We start from the raw sequence: 21325 nt of genomic DNA, 5'->3' as shown, positions 1-21325 counted from the left end.
TCAGACCTCCATACAACCAAATATAATTTGACTGGACTACTGGGGCTGGAAAATGCATAGGCAACAGAGAAAGAGAATTCCTGTCCAGATCCTCAGAAGAAAACTTCCTTGACTTTCCAAGAGATGCAATGGTCACGAATTATAATAATAATATAAAATGTGCAGAAATAAACCTCGAATTAAATCACCGGAATAAAAACATTGCCATTATGTCTGATAGTCAAGCTGCCCTAAAAGCACTTAAATCCTATGAAATCAACTCCAAGCTAGTATTGGTGTATAGGATAGGAAAACTTAACGAACTTGGCAAAATAAACAAAGTCACTCTCCACTGGGTACCTGGGCACGTTGGTGTCCAGGGTAACGAGGAGGCGGACTCCTTAGCAAAAAAGGGAGCAAATTCCCCTTTAATGGGACCCGAACCGTATTGCGGAATAGGAGAAAATGTCATTAAAAATAAAATAAAACTAGACGAGGAGTCCAGGAGAGCAAAAAACTGGGCAGAACTACCAAAACTGAGACAATCGAAAATGCTCCTCGGGAACTACAACCGAGAGCGTTTCAAATCATGCATCAGTCTAAGTAGGAACAATCTCAGGTTAATCACTGGGCTCCTCACTGGCCACTGTAAGTTAAGAAGGCACCTACATATTTTGGGTTTAGTAAATAGTGCAATATGTAGATTCTGTAGCGAAGGAGAAGAAACACCAGACTACATCCTGGGTAGTTGCAATGCACTAATACACCAAAGATTTAAACACATGGGTCGCTACCAAGTCGAAGAGGATAAATTGCACTCTTTGAAAACACCCCAAATAATCAATTTCATGAAAGGAATTAGGTTAGAGGAGGAGCTATAAAATGAGGTACTAACTCATTTAGCTTAATAGGGGGGTACAATAGATCTTACAGGTCGCAGTACATCCTATACCCCTAATATCAATCAATCAATCAAATACAAAAGGAAAGATCAAAAGTGATAAACTTTTCTATACACGATCCGTTTTTATGCTCTCTAAAAAGCGATCCATTATTATTATATAGAACTTACTTTGCGATTTTATAATGTACATTTTCGTATATTAATTCATTTTTATTTTCTATTTAAATAAACTAAACTTTATAAATATTATTAATATAAATTATTCTACTTTTGTGCATCTTCAGGGGATCCGGAAAATTCATGTAAATTTGATTACTCAGTGAAGGACACTGCGGTGTATAGGTGGGATCAGAAGACTAGATTTGGCTGGGACCTATGAAAACTGAATGACACATTGATGAAATGTATTTTTGTTTAAGTTTTTTTTTCACCAACATCGTTAAAAGATCCATTTGAAATATCTGAAGGAAATAAGTTAAATAAATCAAACATTTCTGTCATACAAATAATAATATAAGGTTTTTCTACGCATTCATTTTTCGTATGATTATGATTATTTAGTTGATTTATTAATGATAAATGTGCCCATGATTATGAAAGTGGACTAAGTCACTTTTTGCATTATTTAAAGAAAAACTTACATAATAATTTACTTATAACGATTTAATTATATTTCTTTTATGAAATCACTAGAGGAGCAATAAAGAAGTTTATTTACTGCAATTTTGCTTTCAAATAAACTTTACCCCTTAAATAATTATTATTTTTAGGCTAGATTTGATGGCATTTTTAGGAGTGATATATAATAAATTTATTAAAAAAAATATAATAAAATGCAAATGAAGAAGTTGTAATAAAAAACAATTTTTTCGCTCAGAACATTATGTAAATATTAAGAGAAATTTAATTTTTCATAGAATCCTTTGTAGAAGCTAGAATCATTGATAATAAACGCTGCCTATTCTAGGTTGTGTAACTAAAACACTGTGCCCTGAGTGCCAGAGTTAGCTGTCAACGTCAAGCATTACTTTCAGAATATTCAAAACTTCTTGATCTATGTTGCACGCTGTTTTTAAAAGGTACAATATTTGCAATATTTTGTTATGAAAAACTTTGTAAATACACTTTAAACTTACCTAATAGGGTGACTTGATTATAATTTTGTTTTTTTATTTTCGAATTCTAGCATTGATAGAAAGAGCCCCAGCATAAACGAATTAACTGTAAACCTACTTAAAACAACATCTTTGAATACTTAAAAGAGGCAAAAATTTCCATAAATCCAAAATTATATTTTTTTATTTACATAATTAAGACTATTTAAATGCTTTTGTATAAAAAAATAAAATGCACGAATGGGTCGCACGAACTTGCTCTTAGAGTTAAAGTTGCTTAAATTTTTAAGACTTTTTATATATTAATTTGGAAATAAAAATAAAATTCGTTTTTTAAAAAAATAAAATAAAATCTAAAATTAAATTGCCCTCCAAAACATGCATGCATTTTTAGAAAAAAATTTTCAAAATCATTAGAGCCGTTTTAAAAAACACTAATTTTTTATAAATAAATTTTTGGAAAAAAAGTTTTAAAATAAAATTGGTAGGTATGCCATTTTGTATAAAATCACTAATCAACATCTAAAAACAAAATTTCAAAAAAATTCAATTTCCCGTTTTCGAAAATTTGATTTTTCAAAAAAAAAATTTCAAAATATTTTTTAAATCCAAAAATTATTTTTTTTGGAAATTTTATTTTTGGTTTATATTATATAAATGCTTCTTCACAAAAAGTTTCGTTGAAATCGAATAAGCAGTTTCGGAGATAATCGGATTTGAAAAAAACCGTTCTATGGCAGGTACGGTTAATAATGATTTTCAAAAAAAATTTTTTCATTGAAAGATAGACCTTAGCTTAAAACTAACAATTGAATTTTTTAAACAAAATCGTTAGAGCCGTTTTCGAGATATTTCAATTTTACTTAAATCGGTATATGACAAGTACCGTTATTTTTGGTCCAAAAAAATTAATTCCAAAAACCCCTCTGGAGAGTCACCAAATAACGCTACATACCAAGTTTGACATTAATCGGTCCATCCGTTTAGGCTGTAGCTCCTTATACAGACAGACAGACAGACTGACAGACAGACAGACAGACAGACAGACAGACAGACAGACAGACAGACAGACAGACAGACAGACAGACAGACAGACAGACGAACTTCCGGGACCCACTTTTTTGGCATTGTTTTCCATCGTAATGTCATAGAAAAGTGTTAACTCAACTTTTTTTTTTGTACGAATGCATAACTTGATATACATATTAGGGTGGGTCAAAAAAATCGAAATTTTTTTTTTTTGATTTGGTACTCCGAAAAATCGATTGCTAGACACCTCTAGAATATACACACCAAATATGAGCTCTTTATATTAATGGGAAGGTCCTCCGCTTTGCAATTTTCCATTTTTTCATCAAGCTTCTACTAAAAAAAAATAATTTTTTTATTAATTGACTTTTTAGATAAACGAAAAAAGTGTATAAGGCCTTTTTTGTAGAGCGTTCAATTTCCTACAAGAATATGCAAAGAAATTTGCTAAAAAGTCAATTAATAAAAAAATTATTTTTTTTTAGTAGAAGCTTGATGCAAAAATGGAAAATTGCAAAGCGGATGACCTTCCCATTAATATAAAGAGCTCATATTTGGTGTGTATATTCTAGAGGGGTCTAGCAATTGATTTTTCGGAGTACCAATTCAAAAAAAAGAATTTCGATTTTTTTGACCCACCCTAATACATATAGTACCTATATCGCATGTAAAAATTATAATATTGAATAAGTCGTTACAGAACTTAAAAAACGATTCTATGAAAAGTACCCTTAATAATGACTTTCGATTTTTTTTGTAAAAAGATGGACCGTGTCCAAAAACTCACACTTGATTTTTTTTTAATCTTTAAAGTAGTTTTTGAGAACATAGTACTTTAATAACATTGGTATATCACAGGTATCGCTAGATAAGTTTCGGAAAAAAATCCACTGTACAATCTCCAAAAACAGCTACATTACATACCAAGTTTGAAGACAATCGATCCATCCGCTTAGGCAGTTATTTCTCAAACAGTCAGAGGTTCGATTCCTATCGGTACTCATCTTTTTTTTTTAATTTTAAATAAAACTTTATACCTATATTAATTTAATATTTTTGCTAACAAGAAACCATAATTTAGGCCACAAACTAAAATGTTCGTGTTAATTTAGAATATAATAATTTAGTTCGCCACTCAGGATTTCAATAAAACTAGAACAGATTTGAGCGGCAGCGCGGCGACCGACACACGCTGAAATTTGTTCAAATCACTCCAAAATTCTTGTCAAGACTAGCTTACAGTCATTTTAATTATGAAATTAGTTATGAATCGTGTTATCATATTTTATCCTCTGACAATGAGAACTTTACACACACTACTTATCTTAATGGTGTTTTATTTTTGAAATGTTTTTTTTTAATTTATTTACTTTTCAATACTAAAATCTCCAAAATTAGTCCATGTGTTATCCCAGAAACGAGGATCAGCACGACTATCCATGGGCTTATTGGTGGGTGGAAGAGCTGTTGCATTTTGAGCATCTAGTTCAGCAAGGAGTGCCTTGAGTATATTAGGATATCTGAAAAAAGGTTAAGAAAAAAGAATCAATTATTTAAAAGTAATAAGAATAATTTTTTATAACCATTAAAAACTACAGTGCTTAGTCATCAGTAACATAATAAGAATGTTCAACTAATTATAATAATTATTGCATGAACTTCCAAGTAACCCCCGTGATCGACATCCATGATCTTTAAAATTCAAAAATAAAAACTAATTTTCTGGGAATTTTAAAAGATTTTATTATGTTTACCTTTTTTGTACACCTACCTACTTGTTTTAACCTACACAGAGAAAAATAGACCACATAAAATAGAACAAAAACAATAAGATTTCTCTATGGTTTTCATCCAAGAAGGAAACCTTATTAAAACAATCGGGTTTTCCTTATTGTTTTAAAATCTGCAAAAAAATATAAAAAACGATGACCAGGCTGGGAATCGAACTGGAGACTTCAAATCATTAGTCGCCTACCTTACCACCTGAACCAACCTGTCATGAAAATATTGATAGCGATTTTTGTTCTAGTGCTAAGTTGCAAAAAAAATCAACTTTTCAGTCAAATTTTAATAAGATTTTCTCTATAAAAATAATAAGATATCTCCTTAAAAAAACTTTATTAATCGTTGATTTTAATAAGATTTCCTTATGAAATGTATGGAAGGTAAAACAATATGGCAATCTGTTAGTTTTTAGCGGGTCATATTTTTCTCTGTGTAGTATTTGAAATAATATGTCGTGTGTTTTACTATCTAATGCAATGTAATCCATTACAATAACTTTTTTTTTGTATAAATTTGCAAAGATTTGTGGGAATTTTATTTTGTAGGTTTTGCTACTGCAACCATTCATATCGCAAGAAATAACTTTTTTTCACTTTTCAGTGCAAGTAGCTTTGGTTTGAGTGGGTGCATTAGAAAAAAAAATCTTAAGATGCAATAATTATCATAGTACAACAACTATGTAGGTATATACCTACTTGCGTAAAACTGAAATGCTATATAATAATTAATAAAAAATTAATTCTGCAGACAAATTGCATTATATATTATTATAGGTAGTGAAATTGAATCTAATCAAAAATATTAACATATTTATTTGAGAAAAAAAAAAAACTTACCTAACTACTTTGTTCTCAATTAATTGGTGGGATTGATATAAAATATGCAAAACAGCTATGTTGGTTTTTGTTCTTGGATTCATAATTTAATTCAATCATAGCAAAGTAATAAATTTATTTCAGAAATAAAAAAAAAAACCCGAAAGCGAATAATTAATGAATTAAATGTTGAAAAAGCTGTCTATTCGAAACAGTTACACAAATTCAAAACTTTTTAAAATAAGTTTTTAACTCAAGACCGAGATTTAGAATTCACACTTAGGGCTGTAAAAGTAACGACAAAATGAGTACCAGCATGTATACGTTACTTTTGATACTAGTACCCTCATCAATAATATCGTTACTCGTTACTTTCGTATGCTTCGTATTTTTCGTATGTTTCGCATGTTTCGTATGTTTCGTTACTTTCGCATGCTTCGTACGTTTCGTACTTTTCATATATTTCATATTTTTTTTCTATTGACAGTGATTTTCAAACCTCGTTTTTTCGGCTTTTTTTTATTTGAAAATTTTGCACTGAAAATTAACAAATTTTTTTAAAACCAAAACACTTTTGTACATTCTTAAGCTACATTTCAAGACCATTAACAAAAAGGTCATAAATGCATTGGTTGCGGTATGGGTATATTTCGGCCACATAGAGAAAATACTAAAACGTCTCTGTTGATATTTCTGTATAAATTATTATCGATAACTCAACTATAATACCTTGGCACTACTGTTTTTATCGAGACAAAAGTAAACTCAAGATAATTATCTGGAGTTAGCATTCCGACTACGGTAACGATATCGATACGAGATGCTAAATGCGACAAATTGAGTGTATCACTTCGTTTCGTATCTCATAATATCGGATGATTTAGTATTGAAATTGGAATGGGGTCGTTACTCGTATGTTTCGTATCTCGTATGTTTCGTTACTTCAGTACCCAGTAACGAAACATGCGAGTAACGATACTGTTTAGAATGTAACGTTTCGTTACTCGTTACTGAAGCAAATACCCGCATTTTAGTAACGAATACATACGATTTGCTACAGCTCTATTCACACTAGCTTTTTGGACAGAGTTCAAAACTCTTGCATCTCTTGAGCACAATCGTTTTTTTTTTCCTAAAATTTTAAAATTGGAACGCACTTAAAACTCGTACTGTATTAATTCGTATTTAGGATAGCCAAAAACCCCTTTTGTTTAGATTTAAAAATGGATGAAACATTTTTCCACATCGAACCGACGGGACGATATTACAATATCCGAGTGTTGGAGAGATTAAATAAGAGATATCGATGCAAATAAAAGCTTAATACTACGAAATATTACAATTATAAGGACAAATGGAGCAGCTTAAAGTATTTCACATTCGTGTAGTGCGGGTATTTAAAATAAAATGCACGACTGGGGTCGGACGTACTTGCTCTTGCAGTTCAAAGCACTTTTATGTTAGTTCACTTTTAGATTTTGCGAGCTGTCTCTATATAACTTTTTAAGAAATTTTGTTGAGGTTGGGGAAGAGCCGACATTTAGGGCAAATTTTTTTAATATAAAAAAAATTTTTTTTATTTGACTTTTTTTGGAAAAAAAAGCAGTTTTATTGAAATAGCTTTGAATATTATGTCTGTAAAGTTTAATCAAAATCGTTAGAGCCGTTTTCGATTTATTTGGTTAAATTGAAAAATTTGTATGGGAGGTACACTTTCTAAGCGAAAAAAAAACCAAAAAAAACCAACTTTCAGAATTAATAGCAAGTAAACTCATCAACAAAAAATTACACCGGCAGCACACAAATAAAAGTGGCATGTCCTTTGGACCAACCCTACTTACCGATATGTATTTGAACCCAATATATCACAATTTCAAGTCCGTTTGGCCCGAGCACCCTCTTATTTTGAGCAAAAACCAATTTTTCCTGTTTTTTTGGATTTTGTTCGAAACTGAAGGGTGACGGCCAAACAGACTTGAAATTGTGATATATTGGGTTCAAATACATATCGGTAAGTAGGGTTGGTCCACACTTTTTTTGTGTGCCGGTATTATCTTCAACATTTCCACAATGTATTAACTTTAATTCAGTTGAACTAGTCCGCTCGAAAAATTTTGCCAATGTTTTGAATGACTATTTTCCTAACACAGCTGTTGATGAGGCTATAAACACACATGCGATTTTGGTCACGCGACTATTCAATCCTAAAATAGGTCACAACGATTTCAATAAGTGGTGACAATTTTCAAATTTTTAATCGTGGGTATTTTTTGGAAGTAGTTATGTGTGTGGCATTGAAATCCTTGTGATCCATTTTTGGGAATGAATAATCGCCCGACCAAAACCTGTGTGTCCCAAGCCTTTTACAATAAAAGATTCTGGCCTTGAAACCGATGATTTAAATGATTTTCTACTGGATAAAAAAGAGAGACAGGAAGTAGATTTTTCTATCAACCTATTTCCTCTTTCGAGCTCCTGAAGCAAATTATTGCCTTTAATAAATCGAATTTAAATACGTCCCTTATTTTGGCGGACACTTTGTGGCGGAATCAAAAAAAAATTATCTCATTAATTGTAGCTAATTAAATGCTAATTTGTTGCGCAAACCAAAAATTTGTAGCTCGCATTGTTTTAGAATTATTGAATTTTCCGCTAAAATAAGTCTGAAGTTAGCGGACAAAATCTAAAATGATTGAAATTAATGAGTTTAGTTGACCTTAAAATTTGTAGCTTTTTAAATGCTTTTCAACTACATCAACTTGGTTTTTGTAGCTTGAACAGTTTTTTTGTTATTCAAAATTCCGCTAAAATAAGACTGAAGTCAGCGGACGAAAGTAGGAAAATTAATATTTTTTTGGTGCCAGAAATTGTAGCTAATTAAATGCTAATTTGCTGCGCAAAAATTTTTTTATTTCAACTTAAAGTTTCAGAAGTGCAATTCCTGTTTGATGAGGCCAGTGGAGACTTTTTTAAAAATTCACGTTTTTAAGTTTTTCCTTTTTCCATTAATTGTAGCTTTTGAATACATTATTTATGATACAAACCCCAATTTTGTAGCTCAAACCGTTTTTGAAATATTCAAGATTTTGTTTTAAAAAGATAGCTCAAAAGTGACCTTCCAAAATCCAAAAAAAATGCGAAATTCAAAAATTTTTTTTGCACCAATTTGAAGTAACCTAGACGAAGACGATATCCAAAAACCTCGATTTTGTGTAAAAAAGTTTAATTTTAAAATTTTTTTCTTTTCTAGAACTTGTAGCTTTGCAAAACTAAATTTGCTGCGCAAAATTTGTTACGCAATAATTCAAAAACAATTCGAGCTACAAGTTTTTGGTTTGCGCAACAAATTAGCATTTAATTAGCTAAAATTAATGAGATAAATTTTTTTTGATTCCGCCACAAAGTGTCCGCCAAAATAAGGGACGTAATTTAAATATTTACTAATTAACAGTTTTTCAAATCTAATGTAAAACTAATAATATTGCTCTCATTTTGACTCACCTTAATTTTCAAAGGATATTTTCCTAAGACTCCTAAAATAGCTGAAACAATACCCGCTTTTCAAAAAGGTGGTCCTAATGAAATCAATAGATAAGATGCTTTTTGTGGGGTTTGCAAACCCGAACTTAACAAAAAATTAAACAGAAAAGTATCCACAAGATCAAAAAGCTTAGATAGATATCTTGAGTTCAATTTAACTAATCCCAAGGCTAAGGTTGTCAGATAAAACAAATGACAGATTATTATTTTTCATATTTATAATGTGGATCATAAAGTGAATTAATTGAAAAATGCATGCAATATATTTGCAAAAGTTGAATTTGATTTGCAAAGAGGTCATTTTATATTAAAAATTAATAAACTTAATTTGTAAAAGAGTTAAATTCGTTTTAGGTAGGTATATGTAGTGAATTCAATTTACCAAACAAAAAATTATTAGCTAAAAAATTAATCTGATGCAGAAAAAGTAATAAACAAACCTTTAAACCTTTATTTCATCAAAATTCATTTAAGTCCAATTAAATTAACACCAAAAAAAGTTTAACTTTCTTATTATGTCTCAATCGATAGATTTGGAGAATTTTTTTTAAAATACATTTTTTTCAACAAAGGGTTAGCTTGGATTTTTTCAAAAACAAAAATAAATAGATTTTCAATTTGTGTACCTAAAAGCATAGACCTGTCCACTATGACCTCATATCTTAAATACAAATCTAGTTTCGATATTTTCGCTTAAAGATATCTGCTTCCGAAACAAAAGAACTTTCATTTCAAATAACTTAGCAACCTCAAAGAAACTTTTAGGAATGAAATATTCTTACCTTTGAGCCAAATTAATTTGTTCACAAGGATCATGTTTAATATTAAACAAACATGGTGCCACCAGCGGTTCACAACTAGTTCCTTTCATCACCGATGATTTATCAATTTCATTTCCATTACAATTTACCGATGAATCTCGTCTTAGACGAGCTATTTTAGCTTCTGTTGGCATCATTCTTATCGAAGATAAAGCTTTACCAGCTGGACAATTGAAGACAGCAGTAAAATTGTATGTATTTTCATATCTATCTCCAGCTGGACCATACCAACCATCCCACATGCCTTGATAATTTGTACCCTTGTGTAATTTCCATTCACCAATTGTCACCGATGCACTACCCCAAATATCATCAATATTATGAAGTATTGTTTTTCGTTTTGATTCTTCGTCGGAGGATAATTCATTCCAAATACTTATGCCATCGATTTTCGTGTCATTTTGGCTAAATAAAAAAAAATGTTATTATAAGTTAATTGGAAAGGTTTTTTTATATTTTACTTTAAAGGAGCTCCAATTGCAGTCATCAAAGTTGGTAGCCAATCGGCAATTTGCATTGTTTGCTCAGAAACTCGTTGTATTTTTTCCAGCCTTGGAGACCAAATCAAACCAGCACCACGAACTCCTCCTTCCCATAGAGTATTCTTAACACCACGTAATGGCCAATTTGAGGCGTGATTTAAATTGAATCCCTCAGCAGGACCACCATTATCGGTACTGAAGATTATTATTGAGTTTGATAGCATATTTTGTTTATATAACTCGTGAACAATTGTTCCAACAGAATCGTCTAACTTGGACAACATTGCTTAAACGAAAATTCATATAAATAAGTAGAAGACCAACTCACATATTAAAATCAAAAATGGCGCCCAACAAAACTCTCGTTGGGCGCCATTTAACTAAATTCGAAATATAAAGATATTCTTTACCTGCATATTTCCTCCTATTATAATCCGAAATATTTGCCATTCTTGCAACAGCTTCATCTGGTGCTGGTAAAGGATTATAAGGATTGCCCGAATGTACAGCCACATGTGCCACAAACATAAACAATGGCATCGAAGTATTTCGTTTCCTGATTACTTGAACGGCTTCGTCAGTTATGATGTCAGTACTATACTTTCCATGCATGTCATAGGCAACATCTAAACCTGTAAAATTATCCAATTAACACCTGTTTAAAAAAGAAGCGTGTTGTACACATATGCTTCACAATATTCATATATTCGCGCAATTATTATGCAAAAAAAAAAAAAAAAATGCAAAAACAAACATAATATTTTTCACCTAACCATTTCTCATATCAAGCCCCCATGAGGGATTTTCCACAGCTGTATGATCAAAATAATCATGATGACCGGTGAAACAGCCCACATGACTTTGAAAACCTCTATACAAAGGCGTATAAACTCGCTTGTAATGGCCTAGATGCCATTTGCCTGCAATATGGGAAGAGTATCTTTTCAATAGATTTTTTTGATTTAACATTGTTTTTGGATTAAAATATAATTATGTTGAGATATTTATGATTTTGTTTGTTGAATAATTACCCCAATTCGTTAAAATATTCAGGCATTAATTTCTCGCTTAGTGAAAGTCCACGTGGTTCAGCACCGTAAAGTACTGCATGTTGCATTCCTAATAACAACAGCAACAAGAGATTTTAACTTTGTTAAGACATTTTTTTGAAAAAGTTTGTGGAAGTGTTTATTATGGAGTTACCTGTATGAATTGGATATTTTCCTGTCATTAAAGCAGATCTTGAAGGTGTACAAATGGGATTCACATAATATCGGTTGAGAATTATGCCAGAGTATGCTAATGCATCTATGTTGGGCGTTGGTATTTGTGATGATCCATGGAATCCAACATCATTGAATCCCTAGTTTTTTGGTTGTAAAATGAATTGGATAGGAACTTGTGTATCTTGCAAGATGAAATTTTGTACTCACCAAATCATCAGCCAAAATAAAAATTATATTCGGTTTTTGTTGCTTACTGCTAACTGTTGAGCTAATGTGGAGCCCAATGATCAATAATACTGATGTCAGAAGAATCTGCTTCTTGCAACAAATCATTATTTATTTTATTTGGATACTGAAGTTGTCTAAAATGAGGATTTTAAAAAGTTATAAGTGATGAAAATAAACATTGAAGAAGGTTGGGAGAGTTGCTTTAGCTCGAAGGTTCTTAAGTTTTGCACAACATCACATGGTGCTCGATCACAAGATTCTTTACAATTTGTCTGATTATGATGAAATTTGGAAAATATTTTTGTGCGTTAATATTTCCTTGTGAGATTTTCACTTATTAACACAAAAAGCTTACAATTGATAAAACTGTATCATTTTTTAATTTGAAACGGATATTGTCATGTAGAAAATAATACTACCCATATTTTAGTTTCGTGAAAAGGGTTTTGAAATCGTATAATTAGATTAAACTAAGGCACTACATCTACGGCCTAACAGTTAATTTCGATAATTTAAATTATCAGAACATGGCCCAAAAATGGCAACTTATTTCATTATTTGTCAATCAAAATAGGAAAGAATAAAACCAAAACTGTTTTAAAAAGGTTACGCATACACCACAGTGATCGTTTAAGTTTTTTTTTTATTAATTAGGTAGTATAAAATAACAAAAAAGATAACCTTTTTGGGTTTTTTTGTAAAAGTATCAAACGTTTAGAAAAGGGGTGCTGAACTTAAATTTTTTTAGAAGAAAAACTTGTATTCAACGATTGACTATACTTTCAATTTTCTTGTCTTCAACTTAATGGTCTTGCTGTTGATTTGGGTTAAAACCTGGATGCCACAATTGATTAAGAAACCTAGGAATAAAACCAAAAAAAAAGCAACACTGAGAAAAAAAATGATGAGTTTTTATAAAAAATTCTTATATTTTAAAACTTTTATTTACATTTTAATGCTTTGGTTGTTCAAAAAAATTTTTTTTCAACAAAAATATTTAAAATTAATAAAAAAAAATAAATATTAATAAAATGGAAATATTAAAAACTAACTTTCTTTTGGTATTGAAAAAGGAGTAATTCCAAAGGTTGTCATAAAAACAACAATAGAATTTTTAACCGTATAGTAAAATTTAACATTTTAATACATATTTAATATTTATGTAGGGGAAGTGGGGGCAAGACCGCCCCTTTAGTGTTTAACCGTCTTTAAAACCAATAAAAAACATCTTTTAATTCAAATAAAGCGTTTTTTCATTAAATTTAATGTTAATATAGCCTTTGTAGAAAATCGCATCATTAAAAAAAATTTTTTAAATACTAAACAAAAGATAATACGTTTTGAAAAAACATCTAACAAAAAACCATCTTGCCCCCACATGGGGGCAAGACCGCCCTATCAACTTCTGTTGATAATAAAACCGTTTCTATCTTAAAATTTGGAATCTTTTTGCAATAATCACAAACGTATGCTACATTTTCATCGGTTCCCAACTTTTATTACAAAAAAAGAAAAAGTTAAGACTTTTTAATATTTCATTTAAAAAAGTACAAATTTCTTTTCACACAAAACATGAAGATTTGATGAAAAATCACAAAATTTACTATAACTTTTTGGGATTTCAACCAAACTTGCTCATACTTACAAACATAATCGATCTTACCAGAAGCCATTTATTTTATATTAAAAGTCCTGCCAATTAAATATTTTTTCATACAACATAGTACAAAAACCGTCTTGCCCCACTTCCCCTATATCTTAAATAGATCATATTCATATCTTATGGGTTTTCACTTCTATTGTTGGATCATATCCAAATTTTGAGGAGTTCCTATATGCGTACGTTTACAATTATGGATTGTAAAAAATTTATTGACCAAAATAAGATTCAACTGGGGAGCGAAGAACTTTACTTTTTCAATGTTTAAGGCGGATTCTTTGAGAAAACTGTTCTTGAAGTTTTTTACTACTTTTGAATATTTTAATAATATCAACAAAAAAAATTGTTATCATAATAAATGGGAAACATAATGCACTGCTACGCCTTTTTCTAACGATCTGGTACTTTATTAATGTGGCCCAATTGTGAAAAGTATATATTGTAACACTTTAACACTTTATATGTTAAATTTTGACTGACCATTATATTTATGTAAAATGTTTTTATGATCCACAAATGTCAACAATGTTCATTTTTTTGTTCAGGAAATGAAAGATTTGTATTCAAATAGAAATGTTTTAAACTAAATGTTACACATACGCCACAGTGACCGTTTAAGTTTAAATTGTTAATATGTAATTAATGTTAAAATGTTTATTTAAGCACAAAAATAAAATGTAAAACTGAGTTACCTAGTTCTTGCAATCAGGTGAATTAGTATGTTTGAATACTTTAGATTCAAAAAAATTAATTCAATACAGATTAAATTTTGGCAATTTCTACAACATTTCTACTAACAAAACAAAATAATTTAACGAATTGATTGGTATGCACCATTTTTTTCATACGAACTCATTTAACTTTTTCTATTTCTGCCTGATGTATTTTTGTTGAACTACATACATACATACTAATTTATCACTGAATTTCAATCATTATCCAAAAGATAAATAGGGTCAACAAATGCTGTTAATTAGCTATTTAAAATTCAATTTAATTTTGAACAAGATCTCATTCCATTATCAAGAATGTAATTGGGGTAAAAATGACAACAAAAAGAGTGAATTTAGTGACTAGCTAGCCTATTGTACCTGTGTAGCAGTTGACAATGGTTTATGTACTGTTATAAAATGTTCAATAAAAAAAGAACAATCAAATCAAATGTAATTACTAATGTTATGTTAGGTGTGTATACTGTATAAACAAGTAAATACACAGCAAAAATTATTTTAAATAATTACAGCCAAACAAAATCTAATGGCGATAAAAATAAAAAAAAGTATAGAAAAGATATGCCCAAAAAAGATAAGAGTAAATGGTTGAATTTTTGAGACAACAAAATGCACAACTGAGTAACACTTGTCTCATTAGAATTTGTTGCATGTAAAAATTTGTATTTCAAAACAAATTTACCAACTCGGCACAATAAATTCTAAAAAATAATTTCATATCCAAAAATAATAAATTTTGACCATAATTCTTCATCTTTATCGAGTATTTTTTTCATGAAAAAGTATCTTTTAGCAGAAAGTTTCTCCTTTAACTACTTTTTTTTATATATTACAGCCTTGGCGCCTCCTGGGTGGTCAAGCAATATTTATACAATATAAAAAACTAATAGTAGGTACTATTATTTTTTTCTGTTTTTTTCGAGGCTTCCTAACTTTTTTTTAGTTGGTTTAGTTTAGTTGGTTCACTTAAAATCAAAAAGGTCAAATTTTCGAGAAATTAATTTCTACAAATATTTTTCTTTTAAATTTATCTCAGGTTGCTTTAAGATTTGTTTTACTAAAGTATTTTAAACTTTTTTCAAAGTTCTTATATCGCCTGAATTTAAGTTAGATCTTAGAAAGGTTAACTTCCTAAAAATTGAACGGAAATTACCGATTGATTAATAAGTCGATTTTTATCAGTTGTTTTGGTGCATATGATTGTTTAACCGATTAATCAAAAAGTCGACGCACGATTTGAAACCTCGACTCTGTTTTAAATTCAAAGGCTCTTCTTTACTTGACTTAATTGGGCACTTTTAAAACCATGTCTGTTAAAAAGTTGTTTTTTTTTATTTCTACATTGTTCTCATAATCAATTGTTTGAAAAATCTATATTTTGTTCTCTAAGCTATCAACCATATTATAAGTCGCCATTTTCTAGCCGAAATTTGTAAACCAATTTTGTAAAATCGGCAGAAAAAACAGCCGCAACCCCTCAGAACTATTGAATTGGGTGGAGTTTTTGGACATTTATTTATTTAATGTGTAAAGGACTAACGTTAGATACTTAAGGCATACGAGTGCATTTAATTTTTATAGAGATTCTAAAGTGTTACATATGTCGAAAATATTTTTAAAAAATTCATTATTCGGTCTTATCACGAATTCCATTTGTATCGGAAATTTTCTACGATTCCCCAAGAAACAATCACAAAATCCGATCGAAGTGATGATTTATATGAACTTTTTCAATACGAACGAATTCCGTGATTGTTTTTTCGGGAATCGTTGCAAATTTCCGATACGAATGGAACTCGTGATTATTATTGACCACCACAAAATCGGTTGGAGTCTTGGGGGAAAAAACCGTCACAAACAAAACTTGTCTTTTCTGCCAGTTGTGCCTTTTATGCATTTTTTCGTTGAAACTACTTTACTGGCCATTTCCTTACAAAAAGTGGTGACATTTTGTAACATATTGGTTTTGGGTATAACTGTTCATATGCAGTGAAAAAAATTCAATTCACTGATGTTACGTGTTAGAGAAAAAAGAAAACTTCCTTTAAAACAATTTTTTACTGAACTGTTCTATTGACTTAGGCCCAATTTATTGACTCTCCATTAAACTTAAATCGCCATTAAAAAAGGGAATTTTAAAATTAAAAACCAAATTCGTTTAATTCAGTCTCTTTTAAGGACTTTTTTGAAGTTTGGCATCATTAACTAATTGATCATTAAATTTAAAAGTCGTTTTAGTTAAAACACCAAATTCGACCTTTTAAGAGGGATTTTTAGAGCAAATGGAGGTTTTAGACAGGGTTTCTATTTAATCACTCTCCATTAGCGTCAAATGTCATTTCATTTATTATTTTATTAAAAAAAGTTTCAGTGTCAGTTGACAATTAAAAATAAATAAAATATGCATAAATATGGAAATATTGAGATGGTGAAAAAGTGTTCAATCAATATCATAAGACCAACGTTTGGTAATTGTAATTGGTAAAAGTACCTACCTCAAATTATTCTAAAACTTTATTTTAAATTTTGTGATGTGATTTTAATGGAGCTAAAGCTGTTCAATAGGGTAAATCTTCATGAATTTATGCTTCTATGCACTTGAAAATATGCGAATCTATTGCCGATTATATTGGTATTATCATGCGAGCCGTTGCTAACTAAGAATTAGTTTATATTCAAAATAATGCCATAAAGGTAATATTATTTTAAATAACTGCGAGTCGAGGCTCTATTAAGGGAAGGTATGCGGGTTAAACAAACGAAAATTCACTTATTATAATTAGTGAATTTTCGTTAACATGTACGTGGGCAATTGTCACGCATATACTATATCAACTGCTTCACCTCCAAAAAACACGGTTGTCGTGCTGCAAAATACATATTTTCAGTTTATGCTCAGCCTTGTCATAAGTTCTATTCGTGATATTGTATATCGTAACACCGTCTGTGGGTTTTTTCCTGGCGTTTTAGCTGCAAAATACTTAAGGGCCATCATTTTTGAGTTTTTATATTGTTTATCTTTCAAATCTTCAAATTTAATGTCGTTTTCGATTGGCCGTCCGGAAGCGTCCGGAACCATTCAGAAGCCTTTTGAATGTGTTTTATTCGCACAAAAATGACAGACAGAAGGCTTCTCAGAAGAGAAATTCTCTTCTCGATTTAAAATCAGAAGCACTAATACATGAACACAAAAATGTCAACAAAAAAAGACTCAATCATTCTTTTTTTGTTGTCATTCAAAAATTTATTATTTAATGAAATTAAAATTAATTAGAAAATTAAAATGGGTACCTTATTGCAATGGAATATTTTTTTAACCATTTTCTTCTTCATCGTCGTCTTTAGATTTATAATTTTCCATAATTTTTTTGGTTGGAAGAAAAAAAAATGTATTTGACACTTTTGAAATTTTACAAACACAAGCAACAAAAACAGAATTGAGTGGAAGCGATTCAAACTGTTTTATTGGATTTCAGAATGAGTGAATTCTTGAGTGAAACCAATCGAAAACGACATAAATATATTTTATTTGACAAAAATGTAGCTTTTGACAGTTTAATTTTTCAAAAAATAAAAAAATCCCTGGGATATTTTTAATGGAGTTTTAAATTTAAAGTTTCCATTAAGTAAAGACTTTAACTAAAGCAGAGTGAATTAAATGAATTTTTAATGATGGAAACTTAAAGACGTCAATAGATTAACAAAGCTTTTAACTAAAACGACAAATTTAAAAATTTAATGGAGGCTCAATAAATTGGCCCTTAATTCTATTGACTTAATTGTGCACTTAACTGTTTCTGTTAGTTGTAACTATCAAAATCGTTTCTAAAAAAAACTTTTTTATAGGATTTGTTAACAATTGAGAGAATATAATTTTTCCACATGTATTACAAGATGTCCCTGAAAAATGCAACATTTTTCAATTTCTTTAGATTTTTGTTTAATTATAATTAACTGCTATTTTTTTTTTTTTTAAGGGCCAATTTTTCAATAGTCAGTTAAACAGTCAGTTAGTACTTATTCTTAAGGATAGAGAAAAAATCAATTTTTCAACAGGCAGATATAGCTTATTCCTAAGAATAAAACTATCTGCTTCTTTCAGAGACGAATAAAAATTATTCTAAGGAATAATCTCAATAAAAATATTATGTCAGTTGTCAAAGCTGTTTTGAAAGAATTTTGAAAAAAATACAGTGGAACACAAGAAAACAAAAACAATCATGAATAAAAATGACGTTTAATTTGAAATATTTTTGAATTTGACAATTTTTTTTTGTTATTCTGTAGAATAAATTATTCTTGATTGAAAACTTCAATGTTTTTATCTGATTGTTTATGAGCCTAATAACTTTATTCGTCGAATAGTTAACTGACTGTTTATTAAAAGATTGAAAAATCGGCTCTAAATAAAATAATGTTCATATTCAATTTCGAACGTTTTTCTTTTTATGATACAAAAAATTTAAAATCACCCAGCAGTTTTTACAATTTTTGCGCTACTTTGATTGAATTATTATCTTCACCCTGCTTTTCCATGCAAAGCTACATTTTATTGAAAAACACCATAAAAAATTCGTTAGTCAAATGCAACTTTTAGTTTGAAGGCATTCATGATATTCATGATTTTAATTAAATTTTCCATAAATCGTCAATGATAAAAATCCAATCAAAAGTGATCAAATATGGTATAGGTATTCTAGTTTTGGGCAAAAAATAAACTTTGTATTTATCACCAATTTGTTTACATTTATACTTATAAATTCAAATCAAAACAAATATTTGCACAAGGACTTAGATAGATTCACACAGCTAACACCAACAAATTGAAAACAAGGTCTTTTTAAATAAAAGATAAGTCACTGACTCCGAGCACTCCACTCTTGTTATAGGTACTATTATAAACCAGAACTTGTTTTGTGTATCTTCCCGAAATAATATCGTGGATGTGTACTGTATGACACTCAGTCAACAAACCGAATAGCAAAAAAAGAAACCTACAGGAATTCGCAAGACCTCGAATTTTCAAGCAACATCGACAGAAATTCTAGTTTTGTAACGAAACGACCGAGTTAATGTGGAACTGAGAACTGCGACTTCGGTAATCGGCTTGACCAATGTTAATGTCTCAATCAGAATTCAGAATGTATATCAGAGTGCGAAAAAAAATGGTTCTAGGGAAAATCAAAATTTATGTACACGTTACAGGGTGTACACGATGAAAGTTTTTTTTTTTTTTTGTTACAGATCGTTACAAAATGTTCAGCATAAATATTTGATTGTTTTTATACATAGTTGAAAAGGTGTTGAACTATAAAAAAAAAGTTTTATCAAAAAAAAAAAATGTTCTAAGATGTATATGTAATTTGCTAGTTAAGAATAGAATAAGTAACATTTAATAATTTGACATTATGAGGTTTTGTTACATTAAAACAAATATGGCTTACTCTAAAGGCAAATTTCATGTACAGTGGCTCTTCGGGTGAAACTAGCAATACGTCGGTGAAACCAGAAAAGTGTGTAACTCCAAATTTTCGGAAAATTAGATTTGAATGCCATCTGTTAGACAAACTTGATATCTACCATTCCTTAAACTGAGAATCCCCTTAAAGTTCATAGTTTTTATGTTATTAGCAAATTAAAAAATGAAAACTCATACAAATGACTTAAAAACGATTTTGTTTTTTTGCTCTCCTATAAAATTTGCTAAAATGGAGTTACACACTTTTCTGGTTTCACCGATGAATAGCTTTTTAAATTCTGGGAGAACAAAAATATTTCGGGTGAAAAAATTTCCTCATGAAACTAATAATATTTATTCTTTTTACAAAAAATTAAATCTTATTGATATCAACCAGCTTTCCAATACATTTAAGGTTTTGACTATGAAAATCTAAAATTTAATTTTTTATACATTTACCATATTACATGTACATACAAAAAGAACTTTATTTATTTATTTAAAAAAAAATACTAACATATTTTACAATTTTTACAATTTGTATTAACCAATCACATACATATTTCAATATAAAAAAAAAGTTACACATACACCACAGTGACCCGAAGTTTAGGGCGCAAACAAAATAATTAAAACAAATTTATAGCGAGCTAAACAATTACACCAGTTCACCTTTGTTGGCCATTAAATAAATGCCAACATTTACATATGGGATGTTAAGATTTCGGAGACATTAAGAATCGCAAGCGAAAATGAGTTAAGGCCCATTTGCTCATACTAGTCATAAATTCTAATCTTAGCTAGGTCGAACATAACTCTTATGTTTTACTTAGTTTATTCTAAGTTGCTAAAAAATATTTATATTCAACCTAGCTATGATTTACTTTCATGATATAAATCGCTGAGAACTTCATATTCAAAAGTCAAATCAATAGAAACGTCAAATAATTAAAATTGATTTTGAGCAATTTAGCAATTAAAATACAACAATATTGTTAAATTTTCAAGTTTGTGTGTTTACCTTGCTGAATAAAAGTGTAAAAAAGTATATTTGAGCCAAAAATAAGTGTTAATTGGCTAAACGAAAATTATTCGTGTGTGTGTTTAAATGTGCTAGTGTGTCAAAATTAGTCAAAGAAATATGACAGCAAAATAGTGAACCTCATACAAAAATCTGTGGTATAAATTGTACCATCTGTGGATGGTTTAAGTTAATAATTGTAAGTTTATTTTGATTAATTTGATAATTCTTGTCCTTTGTACTACCGACATCAATTTTCTAAGCGAAATTCTTGCTTTTTTCATAAAATAAAAGTGCTTAGGTAGAACATAACAGCTTATGTTAAACTATTTCTTCCCCCTAAGTTATGTTGAACTTACTGAGATTTAGGACGGAGTTTGAGTTTCGTGCAAACCGATATGTGAAACATAGGGTTTTATGTTATACTTAAATACTTAAGTATCGTATGAGCAAATGGGCCTAAGTACTTTTTATTTTCTTACCTGATAAAATAAAATACTACGAAAATTATGTAGTCTGAAGTTTTTAGGT

The 21325-nt window shown here is 29.7% G+C and overlaps 1 protein-coding gene across 1 annotated transcript; it reads right to left on the bottom strand.

The window, feature by feature from the left end:
* Positions 1 to 4393: 4393 nt before the first annotated feature.
* On the bottom strand, positions 4394 to 19441 carry LOC129918989 (arylsulfatase J). Its single transcript, XM_055999771.1, has 9 exons — positions 19314 to 19441; positions 11904 to 12058; positions 11674 to 11833; positions 11502 to 11589; positions 11244 to 11410; positions 10881 to 11102; positions 10450 to 10756; positions 9950 to 10393; positions 4394 to 4547 (listed from the first exon to the last, which is right to left on the bottom strand). Exons 2-9 carry the CDS (start codon positions 12027 to 12029, stop codon positions 4394 to 4396), a joined length of 1668 nt encoding a protein of 555 aa, XP_055855746.1. The 5' UTR covers positions 12030 to 12058; positions 19314 to 19441.
* Between the last annotated feature and the right edge of the window lie 1884 nt (positions 19442 to 21325).

Source organism: Episyrphus balteatus, chromosome 4 (assembly GCF_945859705.1).
Source record: "Episyrphus balteatus chromosome 4, idEpiBalt1.1, whole genome shotgun sequence".
Taxonomy (NCBI): domain Eukaryota; kingdom Metazoa; phylum Arthropoda; class Insecta; order Diptera; family Syrphidae; genus Episyrphus; species Episyrphus balteatus.
The sequence above is the reverse complement of the archived record's forward strand: the minus strand, read 5'-3'. Positions and strand labels throughout refer to the sequence as shown.

Coding starts and splice junctions, on each gene's coding strand:
- LOC129918989 (XM_055999771.1), bottom strand. CDS start 12,029: ATGATTTGTTGCAAGAAGCAGATTCTTCTGACATCAGTATTATTGATC. Junction 11,590..11,673: donor AAAATATCCAATTCATACAG/GTAACTCCATAA, acceptor TGTTGTTATTAG/GAATGCAACATGCAGTACTT. Junction 4,548..9,949: donor CAAATTAATTTGGCTCAAAG/GTAAGAATATTT, acceptor ACCTTTTTTCAG/ATATCCTAATATACTCAAGG.